The following is an 18,042-nucleotide window of genomic DNA, read 5'->3' on the forward strand; positions in this document are numbered from 1 at the left end:
ATTGTCATGAAAATTCTTATAATACAAATTATTGCACCATTTATTGATTTAATTAGGCCTAATAAACAATGTGTGAAAAATTGTCTCCAGTCCACGAGAGGGCGCCAGTTACAACAGTGAGTGTACGTTTGTGTGACTCTGATACCTACGTCATATTGTGGAGACGAACATTGACATCGAGGGGCATGACTTTTTAAAAACTTGTGTTGGATTACTGTTCATTATTGTTAGTTTTATCTTCAGTAAAGGACTTGGTCACGATGCTCTCTATTTCCAGGTTTCTTCTAAAAAATCAAGTAAATCAATTTCATTCATTCTAATGCATAACGTTAGACTAGCCAACTTTGAAGGTTGAGTGCGACTGTTTTCTGCTCACTCAAGTCAGACAGCAAGTGACACTTGCCATTTAACGTTAGCTAGTTAAGTGAGCTATCTAACGTTACATCTTGTAATTCACTATGTATTGTGAGGTAGCAAACGTTCGCTAACTGTCTTTGAAAACATTTGTTTTAGGCTGTTTTGGTTTCTAGACAGTTGCAGAGGACTCTGTCTTCTCAGACAGATGGAGAGACCCGAATTGCACACATTCTCAAAGAGAAGTTTCCATCGGCCACGTCTCTAAAGGTTGTGGACATATCAGGTAAATACACATAGAAACATGGGTATCAAAATGGGTCCTGGTCTAGCCCAGCTACCTAGATCATTATGCATAATCAAATGTGTGTTACAACGACGCTGAATTTGTTGGTGTCTTGCTGGTATTCAGTAGACTCATTCTCGCGTGGTAATCCTTCCATATTAGGTCTCGTTTACGCGACTATTGGAATGAAATGCGAGAAGCCTGGGCTTCTAGGATAATGCATTGTGTGAATTATTGGCGGTTGGCGTCCAATAATAATAGTGCATTGGCGTACCAGATGCACTCATAGGTTCAATAAAATACCTATGGAAAAACAACCAAAAACCCAGCCCAAACTGCATATACTACCATACCCATCATTATCCCTAACCACAGGCCTGAGTGGACATTACCTCCTCTATCAACAACTTCTGTAGCTCCTTTTCAGAAATATCTAGATTATCCAGAAAATATTCAGCTGCTCTACACAACAATTCCAATTTTATCTGACCAGCTCTCTACTTATGCAGCACAATTCACAACCATAGCGATGAAGGTCAGAAACCTGGACTTGTCCAAACACAGTTGCTTGGATCCACACATTTCACTGGGAACATTCACTATTTGTCCGCCTCCCTCTGAGCAGGCAATGGAGAGAGCCTTGAGCCCTACCTCCTGATTCATCCTTCTCACTGCTTCTGTTTATGTAACACCCTGTCCCACCTGTGTCTGTTTCACCTTTACCAGGCACTCTGTAGCCCTGGCCTCACGACCACCTCCACAATTACTACACTTTCTGGGCTCATCCTCCAAATATTTCTCCACTACGTGGAAACCTCCACACCTTGCACATCTAGGTTGCCCCATCCTACACACTGACGCTACATGACCACATTTCTGGCAGCGGAAACACTGCAGAACAGCTGGCACGAATGCTCTATCCGGATAGCTCAATATATCTCAACATTACCAAATCAAAAGTACCTCCAAAGCATAGCGAAACCAACAGGTTCCTCCAATCTATCTCAATTACAGCTAAGCCACATACCCTCACACACACCAGAAACCTTCCTCTTTAGCTTCTCAACCTCTACACTTAGAGGCACTGCTATCACACCCTTGAGTGAAGCCCTGCTCTGTAAACTAAAGCACATTATTTCTCGTTCTCCCAGTCAGACCATGCACACTGCTCAGTCCCTTTGGGAGGTGGATATGCATCCTATCCGAACAAATAAACTATCTTAACATACTTCCATATCCTACTCTCCATCCACCTTGAGACCTCAAATGGGTCTGCCAAACCCCCAGATTTACTTTTTCTAAAAACCAAACCCCAATCACCATAGAATCCTCATAGACAATCCTCTTATTTCCATTCCCCATATCTGCTTCCTTTCCATTCTTCAAAGGCACTGCAGTCACCTCATCTTTCTTCTCTGACTCCTCTCTTCCATTTTTACCTATCTCATCTTAACTCTCTTCACTTCCCTCACTCCATGATCACTATTAACCGGAGAAAAAAAGGTTTTTCAGCGTCATCTCTTAATTTATTTACGCGAGGGCTAGTTAGGTCTACGCTCGACTAGTGCTCGGCCTAGGCAGCGGCGTCATACACCCATTATTTTAGAAGTGTTACGAAGTATGAGAGTATTGAGGGGGGATGATGGATAATAATTTTTCCCCTGCAATCTAGAGCCATAATCATTATGCCTAATTCTATGATTTTTCTGGATAGGTTTTCTAAGCATACCTCTTTACCTGTTCAATTTGAATGAGGGTGTCATTCTGACTATTGTAAATCACACATCAATATACTGCACTAATATGCCTAGGATATTACATACAAATTACAACACAGTACATGGGATCATAAGACATATCAATACAGGCACATATCATGGCATCATAATTAATTCACAACTATCATGATATTATCATAAGGTGCCAGATTACATTTAAACCAAGTATGTTTCTGCATTTCAAAGCATACCTCTTGAGCTGTCTGTATCCTCATGCCTGGTGCTTATTTTTGTTATGCTTGGGAACCTATCTAGCAGGCTAGCTAAAGCAAACTTCATAAAATGGCTAGGTGGCTAGTATTACAGAGAAACAACAAAATATTTTTGTTTTATTTATTCATCAATAAATAATCAATAGGCTACATAGCTTAATCAAATTAATGTATAAACTTACCTCCTGCGAGTTCTGCCCATCACCAGCAGCTAAAATCAAATCAAAAACAGGACAAATCTTAGGGGGCACGTGCCCTTGTTCCCCCTATGGGCATGATTCCTTGGTGCACTCATGACAATTGTGTGTCATTATGTTTTGTGTTCTCAGGTGGCTGTGGTGCCATGTATGAAGTCCATGTAGAATCCAATGAATTTAAAGGGAAACGAACTGTTCAACAACACCAACTAGTCAACCAGGTAACCTATGGAGATACATTCTGTAGATATAAATTAGTTTGCACCATTGTATAGAAGGGTATAGGCTATATAGCTGTCAAAATTGTACATTTGCTTTGGTTGATACTGTTTTGTACCGATCAGATGTGTGGGGGGAGAGAAAGCAACAACAAGTAGTAAAGTAGTCCATATGCAAAATTGTTGCAGAAACAGCCCAGCTGAAAACTGCTATGTTCTCATCCACAGGCTCTCAAGGAGGAGATCCAAGGAATGCATGGACTACGAATATTCACAGATGTTCCTCGAGAGTAGGACCAAGTCCTTTTATAAATTGTAGGTCTATGAATGTACACCCCTCAAACGGAATGTCATAGGCTGATTACATTTTCATCTAAGGATGAACACCCCAAAATCTCAGATGAATTGCTGATGTGTCTATGACAGTAACAAAGGAAATGGTTTGTCCTGTTACTTCCTGACAGTATTGTCATAAATAATCTGAAGAATTTATGGTAGGGACATATTTTACAATGTCAATAAAATAAAATAAATGTAAACACTAAAACTATCACATATTTTTATTTATTTACCATAAACACAATTAAATTATTGATGAGATTGAAGATGAGATTATTCGAATGATGCCTTTACAGAAGACATTGACCTAAAAAGCTATGATGCGCACAAAATAACGCTGTCAGGATTCAGTAGTAAATTGCCAAGTCAATTAGATAGGGGCCTAATTGAGTTGGCCTGTAGTTTTTTTTTAACCATTGTAAAGATAGGATGCAAATACATTGTAGTGAACAGACGGAAAACCTCATAAGACAACTAGCTATGCAACGTTTCTTGTACATTTAATCTGTAATTGAAAATCCTTCCTATATTTGTGTTTTTGTTTAGTGTAGTAGTTGTTTGTCATGAGACAAGTTTTCATTCCGTTTCCAGTATTTATGTTCTGTTATTCCTCCTTGTTAACCATTAATGTAGAAATAAAAGTTGTTGACAAAGTAGATGGATTTAAATAAATAGTATGTGATTAAAAGGACAAAAACACAGGACCCTTATGTCTTTATTAAAGGGATACTTCAGGATTTTGCCTACACTACTGTAGAACTTATAATTTGCCAGTGTCTAACAACTTCATTAGATTGTAATAATCACTGTGTTGACCTACTTCTACTGTGGCCCCAATGCGACCCATACTTGGTAAATGTACTGCAGTTTTTTCTACTGGGAAATTCGCCAGCAGGTGGGGCCCACTAGCTATTTCCCTGGCCAATATTTTTGTGGGTTAGTACTTAAAGTGAGAATACATTTTACTACATGGTAGCCTACTTGAGATGTAACTTTGTTGCTCACTTATTCATAAACAGGTTATGATTGAATTATAGACATAAACTATTGCCAGTAAATGGGCATTAATCATTTTGATATTCCCCAAATACTGATATACAGTGTCATGTAGCCTATGTGTTGTGGTAGTCAATCAATGTTAGGTTCATGTTTTGATACTCACAAATATTTGAATTTATGTGCCTGGAAGAAGAAATTTGCGAATAACCTTGTCTGATCACGTGCTCATTTGTAGCCACAATAGTGGAATTTGCAACAACAAAAAAAGTGGAATTTGCGGTTCGTCTTCAAAATAAATGTCCCCCATTTGAAAGTGATGTTAAGGGATATAAATTGTGGAATCATGTCATATTTGAACAGAATAATCCTAAACAAATTTGGATGTTACATTATTTAAAATTAAATACAATAATTAATTAATTTGACAATAAACAGAAAAATCTGTTGAAATCCAACTGCATTGTGTTATGTCAGATAATGCGTAAATTCCGCCTGCACTGATCGGATGAGAGACGCGCTTTGCATAGGAGTGATGCCATCTGACTTAAGACAATGATCCCGCTGTGGATGTATTAGACTGCATAATTGCATTGGGGGACATACATACAGTACAAGTCAAAAGTTTGGATACACCTCATTCAAGGGTTTTTCTTTATTTTTACTATTTTCTACATTGTTGTAGCAACCAAAAAAGTGTTCAACAAATGAAAATATATTTTATATTTGAGATTCTTCAAAGTAGCCACCCTTTGCCTTGATGACAGCTTTGCAAACTCTTGGCATTCTCTCAACCAGCTTCATGAGGTAGTCACCTAGAATGCATTTCAATTAACAGGTGTGCCTTGTTGAAAGTTAATTTGTGGGATTTCTTTCCTTAATGTTTTTGAGACAATCAGTTGTGTTGTGACAAGGTATACATAAAATAGCCCTATTTGGTAAAAGACCAAGTCCATATTATGGCAAGAACAGCTCAAATAAGCAAAGAGAAGTGACAGTCCATCATTACTTTAAGAAATGAAGGTCTGTCAATCTGGAAAATGTCAAGAACTTTTAATGTTTCTTCAAGTGCAGTTACAAAAGCCATCAAGCGCTATGATGAAACTGGCTCTTGAGGACCACCACAGGAAAGGAAGACCCAGAGTTACCTCTGCTGCAGACGTTAAGTTCAGTAGAGTTAACTGCACCTCAGATTGCAACACATATAAAAAAATATATGTTTATTTTTATTTCACCTTTATTTAACCAGGTAGGCTAGTTGAGAACAAGTTCTCATTTGCAACTGCGACCTGGCCAAGATAAAGCATTGCAATTCGACACATACAACAACACAGAGTTACACATGGAATAAACAAAACATGCAGTCAATAATACAGTAGAACAAAGAAAACAAAATGTTATACAGTGAGTGCAAATGAGGTAAGATAAGGGAGTTAAGGCAATAAATAGGCCATGGTAGCGAAGTAATTACAATATAGCAATTAAACACTGGAATGGTAGATGTGCAGAAGATGAATGTGCAAGTAGAGATACTAGGGTGCAAAGGAGCAAGATAAATAAATACAGTATGGGGATGAGGTAGGTAGATAGATGGGCTGTTTACAAATAGGCTATGTACAGGTGCAGTGATCTGTGAGCTGCTCTGACAGCTGGTGCTTAAAGCAAGTGAGGGAGATATGAGTCTCCAGCTTCAGAGATATTTGCAGTTCGTTCCAGTCATTGGCAGCAGAGAACTGCAAGGAAAGACGACCAAAGGAGGAATTGGCTTTGGGGGTGACCAGTGAGATATACCTGCTGGAGCGCGTGCTATGAGTGGGTGCTGCTATGGTGACCAGTGAGCTGAGATAAGGCGGGGCTTTACCTAGCAGAGACTTGTAGATAACCTGTAGCCAGTGGGTTTGGCGACGAGTATGAAGCGAGGGCCAACCAACGAGAGCGTACAGGTCGCAATGGTGGGTAGTGTATGGGGCTTTGGTGACAAAACGGATGGCACTGTGATAGACTGCATCCAGTTTGTTGAGTAGAGTATTGGGGGCTATTTTATAGATGACATCACCGAAGTCGAGGATCGGTAGGATGGTCAGTTTTACGAGGGTATGTTTGGCAGCATGAGTGAAAGATGCTTTGTTGCGATATAGGAAGCCGAGTCTAGATTTCATTTTGGATTGGAGATGCTTAATGTGAGTCTGGAAGGAGAGTTTACAATCTAACCAGACACCTAGGTATTTGTAGTTGTCCACGTATTCTAAGTCAGAGCCGGTGCGGGCAGTGATCGGTTGAATAGCATGCATTTAGTTTTACTTGCGTTTAAGAGCAGTTGGAGGCCACGGAAGGAGAGTTGTATGGCATTGAAGCTTGTCTGGAGGTAAGTTAAGTGTCCAAAGAGGGTCCAGAAGTATACAGAATGGTGTCGTCTGCGTAGAGGTGTATCAGAGAATCACCAGCAGCAAGAGCAACATCATTGATGTATACAGAGAAAAGAGTCGGCCCACGGATTGAACCCTGTGGCACCCCTATAGAGACAGCCAGAGGTCCGGACAACAGGCCCTCCGATTTGACACAACTGAACTCTATCAGAGAAGTAGTTGGTAAACCAGGCAAGGCAATCATTTGAGAAACCAAGGTTGTCGAGTCTGCCAATAAGAATGTGGTGATTGACAGAGTCGAAAGCCTTGGCCAGGTCGATGAATACGGCTGCACATTAATGTCTCTTATCGATGGCAGTTATGATGTTGTTTAGGAAATACTTCACAGAGATCCAGTAACAGACATCAACTGTTCCGAAGACACTGCGTGAATCAGGCCTTCATGGTTGAATTGCTGCAAAGAAACCACTACTAAAGGACACCAATAAGAAGAAGAGACTTGATTGGGCCAAGAAACACAAGCAATGAACATTAGACCGGTGAAAATCTGTTCTTTGGTCTGATGAGTCCAAATTTGAGATTTTTGGTTCCAACCGCCGTGTTTTTGTGAGACGCAGAGTAGGTGAACGGATGATTTCCACATGTGTGGTTCTCCATGAAGCATGGAGGAGGAGGTGTGGCGGTGCTTTGCTTGTGACACTGTCAGTGATTTATTTCGAATTCAAGGCACACTTAACCAGCATGGCTCCCACAGCATTCCGCAGTGATACACCATCCCATCTGGTTTGCGCTTAGTGGGATTATCATTCGTTTTTCAACAGGACAATGACCCAAAACGCACCTCCAGGCTGTGTAAGGGCTATTTGACCAAGAAGAAGAGTGATGGTGCTGCATCAGATGACCTGACCTCCACAATCACCCGACCTCAACCCAATTTAGATGGTTTGGGATGAGTTGGACTGTAGAGTGAAGGAAAAGCAGCCAACAAGTGCTCAGCATATGTGGGAATTCCTTCAAGACTGTTGGAAAAAGCATTCCTTATTAAGCTGGTTGAGAGAATGCCAAGAGTGTGCAAAGGGTGACTACTTTGAAGAATCTCAAATATAAAATATATTTTGATTTGTTTAACACTTGTTTGGTTACTACATGATTCCATATGTGTTATTTCATAGTTTTGATGTCTTCACAATTATTCTACAATGTAGAAAATAATACAAATAAAGAAAACCCTTGAATGAGTAGGTGTGTCCAAACATTTGACTGGTACTGTATATTCACTGTACAGCCTTACCGCCTTTAATTGGTGCACAATCCATAGGTATCAGCCTACTCAGTGACACCCACAGAACACAATATCGTTATCAGAATCATATGTGTACAGGATTATTAAAAATAAATCAAATGTTTACAAAAATGTTGACGTTAATGCCGTAGTTGTAGGCCACATGTTTGGTGAAAATCACTACAATAAATGTACTTTAGTTGTCAGCCTGGCCTGATATTGCGACACTAGCTACCCAACGTACTTCTCTCCTTACTGCAGGATGTGTTGTTGTGTTGCCTGCTTTGCAGCAAAAAATATCTCAATTGGGCAATAGACTGTATTACGGTGACATCAAAATGGTTACTACCAATATTTTAAGTTATATATCGTGTAGGCTGCTGTCCTACTCTAAATATAATCAAGTGGCATGGAACAAATTCGCCACGTTACTGGCCCGTGAAGCAACTGCTGCTCAGTGGGTAAGCACCTCGATATCATACCGTTGTACTGGTCATTAACACGGGCTTCTTGTACGTTAGCTGACATCCAGATGGTGACCAATACTACAAGTTATTTCCCCCTCGTCCATTGAAATAAACATAACTTTATTTTGCAAGTTTGAATTAGTGCCAATGCCATGCTTCTGTTTTTGCCATCAAGTCAACATTAACTAGGCTCATCAGCACGACTGACTGAACCGAAGCCTTTCGTCTCCAGTCGACTCTCAACTGCGCGACATACGTGAACAATTTGGGCACTAGGCGTGTCATTGCTAAAGATTTATATATACACTAGATGACTGTAAGGGGGCGCCGAGTTGTAGTTTTGTACCTCCATCTTGGCACTTCCCCTCCAGTGTAAACCAAATATTTTTGAAGCTACACAAATACATGTATGTCTGTCTACATTAGTTTTTACCACGTGTATTATGTTACAGACAATGTAATACATACTTTTAAATCATATTATGCGAGCTAAACGTAAATTAAAAAATATATATTTTTATAAAATCCTTAAAGTATATATTTTTTAGATGAATAATGTTACTGTCCCTACTACAACAAAACAATACTTAAATACATGCAATTTTGTCCTTGAAACGTTTGATTGAGGAGTGCCAATATGGCGAGTGTGGCTTCAAATCCTCTCATTGGCCAATACACAGCACAAGCAATCCAAGGTTTATAAACATCTTTGGTGCGAATAGCCTCTCCCTCTTCCAAAAGAGAACTGATTCGGCTCATACTGCGCATTCTGAACTTGGAAGGAGGGAAGGACCAGTTACAAACTCGAGCATCCCCTTCCAGCCTCATGAAGCCCACCGACATGGCTAAAGAAGGAACGGAGATGACAGAGGAAACTGAGCACATGATAGAGAAGAATAGAGCAAAAGAAACAGAAAATGTATCTGCAGGAGATACCAAAGAAATGCGAGCCGTAATACTTTCCGGTTTCGGGGGTCTCAACAAACTCCGGGTAACTAAGAAGGCGATGCCTGAGCCACAGGAGGGGGAAGTGAAAATTCGCGTCAAAGCATGGTAAACGTTGCATATTAAACTGTTGATTAATTACTACATTGATGCCTGCCTATATGATCTTAAAATATCAGTGATTCGAAGTTACCACATTCACAAGTGTATTGCAACATGTTGCAGATTCTGATTCAGTATGGGCGACCCATGAATAAATCTTGAATTAAAGTAGGTTCAACTCGACCTGTATAGTTTGTAAAAGTGACACGAGAAAAAGATTCATTGCATTCACGAAGCCACATGCCCTCTGATGTTTCACTGTCTGTAGTAGATGATTAAGATGATTCATGTGGACCAATGTGGTCTGTGGACCAATCATGCAAATGAAAAGCAAAAACACCTGAAATGTTGGAATGAATTACAATTTGGCTTGATACAATTATTTGCTTGGCTTGTTCTTGACTGATCATCTTAATGAGCTTTTATTGGCTATGGCAGAAGGGGGAATAGTTACTGTAAATACCTCAAGCCAGGTGAAATTGATTTTCTCATTACAACTGGCTCATACAAAGTCCTACAGTTGTGGTATTTGTGCTCTATTCTCTTATGATAGGCTACTTGGCATTTAGTAAGTAGATTCTGTTGAGAGATTGAGTAATTGTCTTTAGTCCAACCATATTGTTTTATTGATAATATTGAAATACATAATAAATACACATAAACTATACTTTCAACAAGTGGCATGCAATTTTTCCATAAGAGGGAGAGCCTGTTACAGATATGCTCTATCACAGATTGGCTATTCATTGTTCAGTGCATGTGAATCACCATGGCCTTGGAACTGTAGCACCTTTTATTAGTCTGGAATTCAAGCATGGGTTTGTAGATGTCAAACAGTTTGTGTTGTGAATTTATGACTGCGAAGGCATTTATTTACTAACATATTTTAGGTCTATGTAACATTTATCGAATAGTGAAAATGTCCATCATGCATTATTGTGTCTTCTCCAATCACCTAAGTGAAAAATAAATAACTGCTTGATTGTGAGGTTAATAATAATGAGACATTTACTGTTGCAGTGGCTTGAACTTCCTGGATCTTATGGTGCGTCAAGGTAATATTGACAATCCTCCGAAAACTCCACTTGTCCCTGGATTTGAATGTTCTGGAATAGTTGAGGCGATGGGAGAAAACACCAAGGGATTCGAGGTAAGTGAATCCAGATCACAGTATGTTACAGATATTATGTCATGGATTAGTAGCACAACTACATTGATCTCACTTTGCATTTTTACCTCCCAAATTATTGATTTGTGTTCCAGTTTGAAATGGTTAATGTTGATTTTTTGAAATTCATTGGTCAGAGTAGCATGTGAGGTTTGGTGCATTTCTAAAACAAACCTGTAAACATGTCACCTCCACAATGTGCATTTATCATATTTTATAGCTTACCCTTTCCTCTCTTCAGATAGGAGACCGGGTTATGGCTTTTGTAAATTACAACGCCTGGGCAGAGGTGGTTTGCACACCGCTGGATTACGTCTATAACATGCCTGATGATATGACTTTTCCTGAGGCAGCGGCCTTCTCCATGAACTTCGTGGCTGCCTACATGATGCTGTTTGAGGTTGCCAATCTCCGAGAGGGGATGTCAGTACTGGTCCACTCAGCAGGGGGGGGTGTGGTAAGTCAACTCCCGAAAGGAGGTGGAAAGAAATCATCTCCTGAAAATTATATCAGTGATGTACTATAGATACCGCCATGGTGTGTATCTCTGGTGGCTCTTGAGGGTAACAGCCTGTGGCTATTATCAGACAGCTTAGTTGCTGTTTTACATAATGCTGTATTCATGATTGAAGATGATGGTGAGATGTGGCTGAGAAAACGACATCTAGGAAAGATGTGACTGTGGTTGAAGATGGAGAGTATCTGAGCTGTGCTGGTTACAGTATATATGCACACAGACTCTTCAGATTTTTTACAAATATTTTTTTTTACAAGTCATTGAATTATCAGGCTCATGTAGCACATTTCCCTTTAGCGAAAGCACTGTTAGTAATTCCCAGCTTTAATAATTAAACATAACTAGAGATGTAACTATACTCTACTCTAGAGATGCTTCTACAGACTGTAATTCATGAACAACCTCTTACAGTGTGTCAACATACAGTAGAGCGACTGCTCAGATTTCAGACTGATGCACACAATGGGGTATAACTCTGTTGTTTAATTCACACATGTAGTACCATACTGTAGTAGAGATGGACAAGAAAACATTTACTGTCTTTACCTAGTGTGTTGAATGATTAGAACAGGATGAGAATAATTATTATAATTATTCTTCAAATAAAATGTGGATTATGGTTGGTAAAGCTGTGGAAATGTCATTGTCTGGATTGGCCTTGTGTAATACTGTCTGTGTCTTGGAGAGTCTGACTGGGATTGTGTGGTGTTTTTCAGGGTCAAGCTGTGGCTCAGCTGTGCTCCACTATACCCAGCGTCACAGTGTTTGGAACGGCCTCATCTTTCAAACATGAAGCCATCAAAGACTCTGTGACCCACCTCTTCGACAGAAATGCTGATTATGTACAAGAAGTTAAAAAGTAAGGTTTGTTTTTTGTTCTACAATAGCAATTATTGGGATAAAATCTTTCTTCTAAACATAGAGCTGCAGAGGTAATTGTTCCACACAATTTTTATGAATAAGACTAATTTGTTAGCAAATGTGTAATTTCGTTGGATCTTACAGGTTTATTAAAATATGTTTAGATATAATTTCACATAATTACTAATGATCTCTTTCGATCTATAATGTGCAATTTGATATGTACATATGAAATGATAATGTGTTAACGTAGAACACAGAGCATGTAGAGCTCAGGGAGGATGCAGATGTTAGTCGATGCCATATTTGGACGTGTGTGGCTGTGGTCTCTATGGCAACAGGCAGCTCGTCTCCGAGAGCAACGGCAGTGTGTGGGGCAGAGTGCTCAGAGGCTCTCTGAAGGCAACCTGCAACAGGCTGTCTGCTGGGGACGTGGAACAGCTGGGCCAATCAGGAAAGCGCCCTGATGCCTCATAAATACTATGCCCATTCAGATCACTCTGCATGTCGTTGTCTTGTCTGTTCCAAACATATTACTCACCATATGTCTGCTGCAGAGGGACAAGTGAGAGCCATGAAAAAATGAGTTTTGATCAGTCATGGAAATAAAAGTGCTGGAAACAAATTGGCTCCCTATTTAAAAAGAAGATGGAGAACAAGCTTTGGAGGAAAAATACGTTTGGTGTAGGTACAGACAACTAGCACAAAAATAATAGTGCGATATTGTCAAAACTATACGATATATCGTTCAAAAATAATATCCCAATATGTAACTGTATGGATTTAGTCTCCCATCACTAATTATCTTGTTTGATTGGCAATTAGTGCAATCCATAGGGATGCTGCCACCTCAATAGGAGACAATCAGAAAATAACCCTCTATGCCAAGGCTAACTTCATGTCTACTGTCTAATAGGAATAGTGTTTTGGAGGTGAGTCATGCAGTCAGGAGGCTTAAAACATGTCCATCTGATAATCACATTCTGAATTTATTCTGAAGTGCTTTATAAATGCATACATTCAACCAAGCTTTCCTCTTGAGTTCCTTTCTTAAGGAGCCTAATCCTTGGTTCCCCCTCAGTACTTATTGACAGAGGGAGAATACTGTCTGCCTGCATATCACAATGGTAGTAAATACAGCCATATCAGAGGGAGGGGCAGATTAATAAGCCTTTCATCTCTGTGGCCCCACATTCCTCTCAGGATCAAGAGAAAAGCAAAATTAAATTGGTCTTAAGTCGCTCCTTTTACAATATGCAAGGCCATGGGCATCATAAGACCGCCGAGCAGTTTAGCCAAGCAGGCGGTCAGGCCACCAGGCAGAAAGGAAGGCTATAGGACCCCTTGATCAGAACATGCCTCTCATTCTTTCTTTTACATTTGTGCTCTTAAGTGAGTCATGCCACGAAAAATCGCACTGATGGTTAACCTGTCCAATGCTTTTAATACTGTATCACTTGAAATCAAGAGTGGAATTTGATGGAACAAAAGGCTGATCGAATTGTCAATAAAGTGGATTGTTTATTATTTGCTAAAAATATATAAATGTAACTATTGAAATCTGAACAAAACATTGAATGACTAATAGATTGATAGGCGTCTGATGAAGCCTGTAGTTGTCTGTAAATGAGGAACATGTTGATTCTCGTTAATTGAATTTCCTGTATTTGGTAGGATCTCTCCAGAGGGAGTGGACATCGTCCTGGACTGTCTGTCTGGGGAGAACACTGGTAAAGGCCTCGGACTGCTGAGGCCTCTGGGAACCTACATCCTCTACGGTTGGTGTCCTATCAGGATGCTACTCATAAATTTGCTACATTGTGCCACCAGTATCGCACATAAGACTCTTGAGATATGATGTGCTGTTAGCCTGTGAATGATGATGTTTCTTGAGTGACATTTTTAATTTAGAACATTTCAAACTTACTGACAGGTATTGTATATAGGTTAGGCACCATTGTACTTGTGCTATACTGTACATATACACTGCCTTCAAGAAGTATTCACATCCCTTGACTTATTCCATATCTTGTTGGTTTACAGCCTGAATTCAAAATTGATGATTTTTTTTTCTTCTCACTCATCTATACACAATATCCCGCAATGACAAAGTGAAAACATGTTTTTAGAAATGTTAGCAAATCTAATTTACTTAAGTATTCACACTCCTGAGTCAATACATGTAGCGGCAGGTAGCCTAGTGGTTATAATGTTGGGCCAGTAACAGAAAGGTTGCTAGATCGAATCCCCGAGCTGACAAGGTAAACATCTGTCGTTCTGCCCCTGAACAAGGCAGTTAACCCACTGTTCCCTAGTAGGCTGTCATTGTTATTAAGAATTTCTTCTTAACTGACTTGCCTAGTTAAATAAAAGTTAAATTTTTAAAAAAAAGTAAAACATTTGGCAGCAATTACAACTGTGAGTCTTTCTGCAAACCTGGATTGTACAATATTTGTCCATTATTCTTTAAAAAAATTGTTGTTGATCATTACAAGATTTTACAAGATTACATAGATTTTCAAGCAGATTTAAGTCAAAACGATAACTTGCCACTCAGAAACATACACTGTCTTTTCTTGGTAAGCAACTTCAGTGTAGATTTGGCCTTGTGTTTTAGATTGTTGTCCTGCTGAAAGGTGAATTCATCTCCCAGTGTCTGGTGGAACAAGGTTTTCCTGTTGGATTTGCCTGTGCTTAGCTCCATTCTCTTTCTTTTGTATTCTGAAAAACTCCCCAGTCCTTAATGATTACAAGCATACCCATAACTTGATGCAGCCACCACTATGCTTGAAAATATGGAGAGTAGTACTCGGTAATGTGTTGTATTGGATTTGCCCCAAACATAATACTTTGTATTCAGGACAAAAAGTTAATTGCTTTACCACATGTTTTGCATTATTACTTTAGTGTCTTGTTGCAAACTGGATGCATATTATTGAATAGTTTTGTTCTGTACAAGATTCCTTTTCACTGTCAATTAGGTTAGTATTGTAGATTAACTACAATGTTGTTGATCAATCCTCAGTTTTTTCCTATCACAGCCATTAAACTCTGTAACTGTTTTAAAGTCACTATTGGCATGAGGAAATCCCTGAGCGGTTTCCTTCCTCTCCGGCAACTGAGTTAGAAAGGACACCTGTATCTTTGTAGTAACTGGGTGTATTGATACACCATCCAAAGTGTAATTAATAACTTCACCATGCTCAAAGGGATATTCAATGTCTGCTTTTTATTTTATTTTTTACCCATCTACAAAGAGGTGCCCTTTGCAAGGCATTGGAAACCCTCCCTGGTCTTTGTAATTGAATCTGTATTTGAAATGCACCGCTCGACTGAGGGACCTTACATATAATTGTATGTATGGGTTACAGAGATGAGGTAGTCATTCAAAATTCATGTTAAAAACTATTAATTCACCCAGAGTCCATGCAACTACTTACATTACTTGACCAAAGGTATGTGGACACCTTCTAGTTGGACATCTCATTCCAAAATCATGAGCATTAATATGGTGTTGATCCCCCTTTGCTGCTATAACAGCCTCCACTCTTCTGGGAAGGCTTTCCACTAGATGTTGAAATATTGCTGTGGGGACTTGCTTCCGTTCAGTCAAAAGAGCATTAGTGAGGTCGGGCACGGATATTGGGCGATTAGGCCTGGCTCGCAGTCTGTATGGACTTCGCTTTGTGCACAGGGGCATTGTCATGCTGAAACAGGAAAGGGCCTTCCCCAAACTGTTGCCACAAAGTTGGAAGCATAGAATCATCTAGAATGTCATTGTATGCTGTAGCGTTAAGATTTCCCTTAACTGTATCTAAGGAGCCTAGCCTGAACCATGAAAAATAGCCCCAGACCAGTATTCCCCCTCCACCAAAATTTACAGTTGGGACTATGCATTCGAGCAGGTAGCATTCTCCTGGCATCCGCCAAACCCAGATTTGCCCGTCAGACGGCAAGATGGTAAAGTGCGCTTCATCACACCAGAGAACGCATTTCCACTGCTCCAGAGTTCAATGGCGGTGAGCTTTACATCACTCCAGCCGACGCTTGGCATTGCGCATGGTGGAAACCCATTTCATGAAGCTCCCGACAAACAGTTTTTGTGCCGACGTTGCTTCCAGAGGCAGTTTGGAACTCGGTAGTGAGTATTGCAACCGAGGACAGACGATTTTTACGCGCTACGCACTTCAGCACTCAGTTGTCCAGTTCTGTGATCTTGTGTGGCCTACCACTTCGCAGCTGAGCCGTTGTTCCTCCTAGACGTTTCCACTTCACAATAACAGCACTTACAGTTGAAATGCTCTAGCAGCTCTAGCAGGGCAGAAATGTGTTGTTTTGTCTATGGAGATTGCATGGCTGTGTGCTCGATTATATACACCTGTGTGGCTGAAATAGCCGAATCCACTAATTTGAAGGGGTGTCCATATACTTTTGTATATATAGTGTGTGTGACTTGTTAAGCACATTTTTACTCCTGAACTTATTTAGGCTTGCCATAACAAAGGGGTTGAATACTTGTTGACACAAGACATTTCAGCTTTTCATTAAAAAAAAATACAAAAATGGCTTTGACGTTATGGGGTACGAAAAATTGCAATTTAATCTATTTTAAATTCAGGCTAAAACACAACAAAATGTGGAAAAAGTCAACAGGTGTGAATACTTTCTGAAGGCACTGTTTCCTGTGACATAGCTTAGACCACAAATATTTTTTATGTTTCTTGTAAGCTCTTTCACCTTGTCTAAGGACACTTAGAATACAGATGTTCCTATTATTTATAGGTAATATCCCTCCATCTACTCAATAGTCAATCTGGACAGAATTTAAGCGACTGCTTGAACCTCATTGAAAACCAAGCGTGCGTTGTGATTCAGTGTGAAATGTAGGTTAATTCAAATGGATAAAAAAATGATACGTGAATTTATTTTACTGACCCTGGCTTTTATCCACATCTGAATTGTTTAATTACAAGAGTCTTCTTGGGTTTCAGATCATGTAGAATTAGTGTTTCTGTCAGAATGACAGTCGTGGAGTTGTAACACTAGTGCGGCATGAATCAATGAATAATATAACGGTGAACAGAGTTCATTAGCTGTGCCAGATCTAAAGGAGGCAACCACTCCTCCCCCACAATAACCCCTCTTCACCTCACGGCTCTTTACGGTTCACCTATCACTTCAGCCCAACAGTTAACACAGCCACCCTGTCTCTCTCTATAAGCTTGTGTCTTTGTTTTTGTGTTTTCAGGCTCATCAAACATGGTGACCGGGGAAACAAAGAGTTTCTTCAGCCTTGCAAAATCTGTGAGTCAGAAAAGTCTGTCACTGAGTTTACAGAATGGAACAGTCTGTTTAATATTTATCGAACATTCATTACTTACAATGAAACACAAATTAGTTATTGGGGTAAGTGATGTGTGTGTCTCTGGTTTGACTCCCCAGTGGTGGCAGGTTGAGAAGGTGAACCCTATTAAACTCTACGAGGAGAACAAGGTCATTGCTGGATTCTCGCTGCTCAACCTCCTGTTCAAGCAGGGCAGGTGTGGGCAGGTGAAAACGGTGGTGGAGAAACTCTTCTCCCTCTACAACCAGAAGAAGATCAAACCTGTGGTGGACTCCCTGTGGGCACTGGAGGAGGTAAGTGGACAGCTGGTGGGCAGGGACATTTCCCTGAACACATCTGGCATGATGTCTTTAACTGGTAGGTCTACTATACAGCCAATCTGGGAATGATCCACACGGTCACTAAGGAAACACAGATGGGTAGTAGGAAAGTTTTAGAGAAGGTGGTATGGAAGCATCCTGGATGGAGTGTCATCTGTTGTTTGTCACTTTTCCGCTGTTAGTGGACGTTGGTTCGGCCCGCAGATGGCAGGTGGGCCGTTGAGACCGGTTGCTTGTTTTGATGGATGCAGTTATGCGACGTTCACATTCACGCCCACATGAATTCCATA

General features: G+C 40.1%; 2 protein-coding genes across 2 annotated transcripts in view; both read left to right on the top strand.

Moving 5' to 3' along the window:
* The first annotated feature begins 142 nt into the window (after window positions 1-142).
* Window positions 143-4,083, top strand: bola3 (bolA family member 3). Its single transcript, XM_055899447.1, has 4 exons — window positions 143-296; window positions 514-640; window positions 2,960-3,048; window positions 3,274-4,083. The coding sequence occupies exons 1-4, from the start codon at window positions 261-263 to the stop codon at window positions 3,337-3,339; spliced, it is 318 nt and encodes a 105-aa protein (XP_055755422.1). The 5' UTR covers window positions 143-260; the 3' UTR covers window positions 3,340-4,083.
* Window positions 4,084-9,234: 5,151 nt separating this feature from the next.
* The window catches only part of vat1l (vesicle amine transport 1-like), a 32,255-nt gene continuing 23,447 nt past the window's right edge, over window positions 9,235-18,042 (top strand). Inside the window, exons 1-7 of the mRNA XM_055899448.1 lie at window positions 9,235-9,548; window positions 10,563-10,692; window positions 10,952-11,167; window positions 11,944-12,086; window positions 13,763-13,866; window positions 17,337-17,392; window positions 17,531-17,725. Of these exons, the coding sequence (XP_055755423.1) occupies window positions 9,322-9,548; window positions 10,563-10,692; window positions 10,952-11,167; window positions 11,944-12,086; window positions 13,763-13,866; window positions 17,337-17,392; window positions 17,531-17,725 (1,071 nt within the window). The 5' untranslated portion in view covers window positions 9,235-9,321. The remainder of the gene's footprint in view (window positions 9,549-10,562; window positions 10,693-10,951; window positions 11,168-11,943; window positions 12,087-13,762; window positions 13,867-17,336; window positions 17,393-17,530; window positions 17,726-18,042) is intronic.

The sequence above is a fragment of the Salvelinus fontinalis genome, chromosome 35 (genome assembly GCF_029448725.1).
Source record: "Salvelinus fontinalis isolate EN_2023a chromosome 35, ASM2944872v1, whole genome shotgun sequence".
Classification (NCBI taxonomy): domain Eukaryota; kingdom Metazoa; phylum Chordata; class Actinopteri; order Salmoniformes; family Salmonidae; genus Salvelinus; species Salvelinus fontinalis.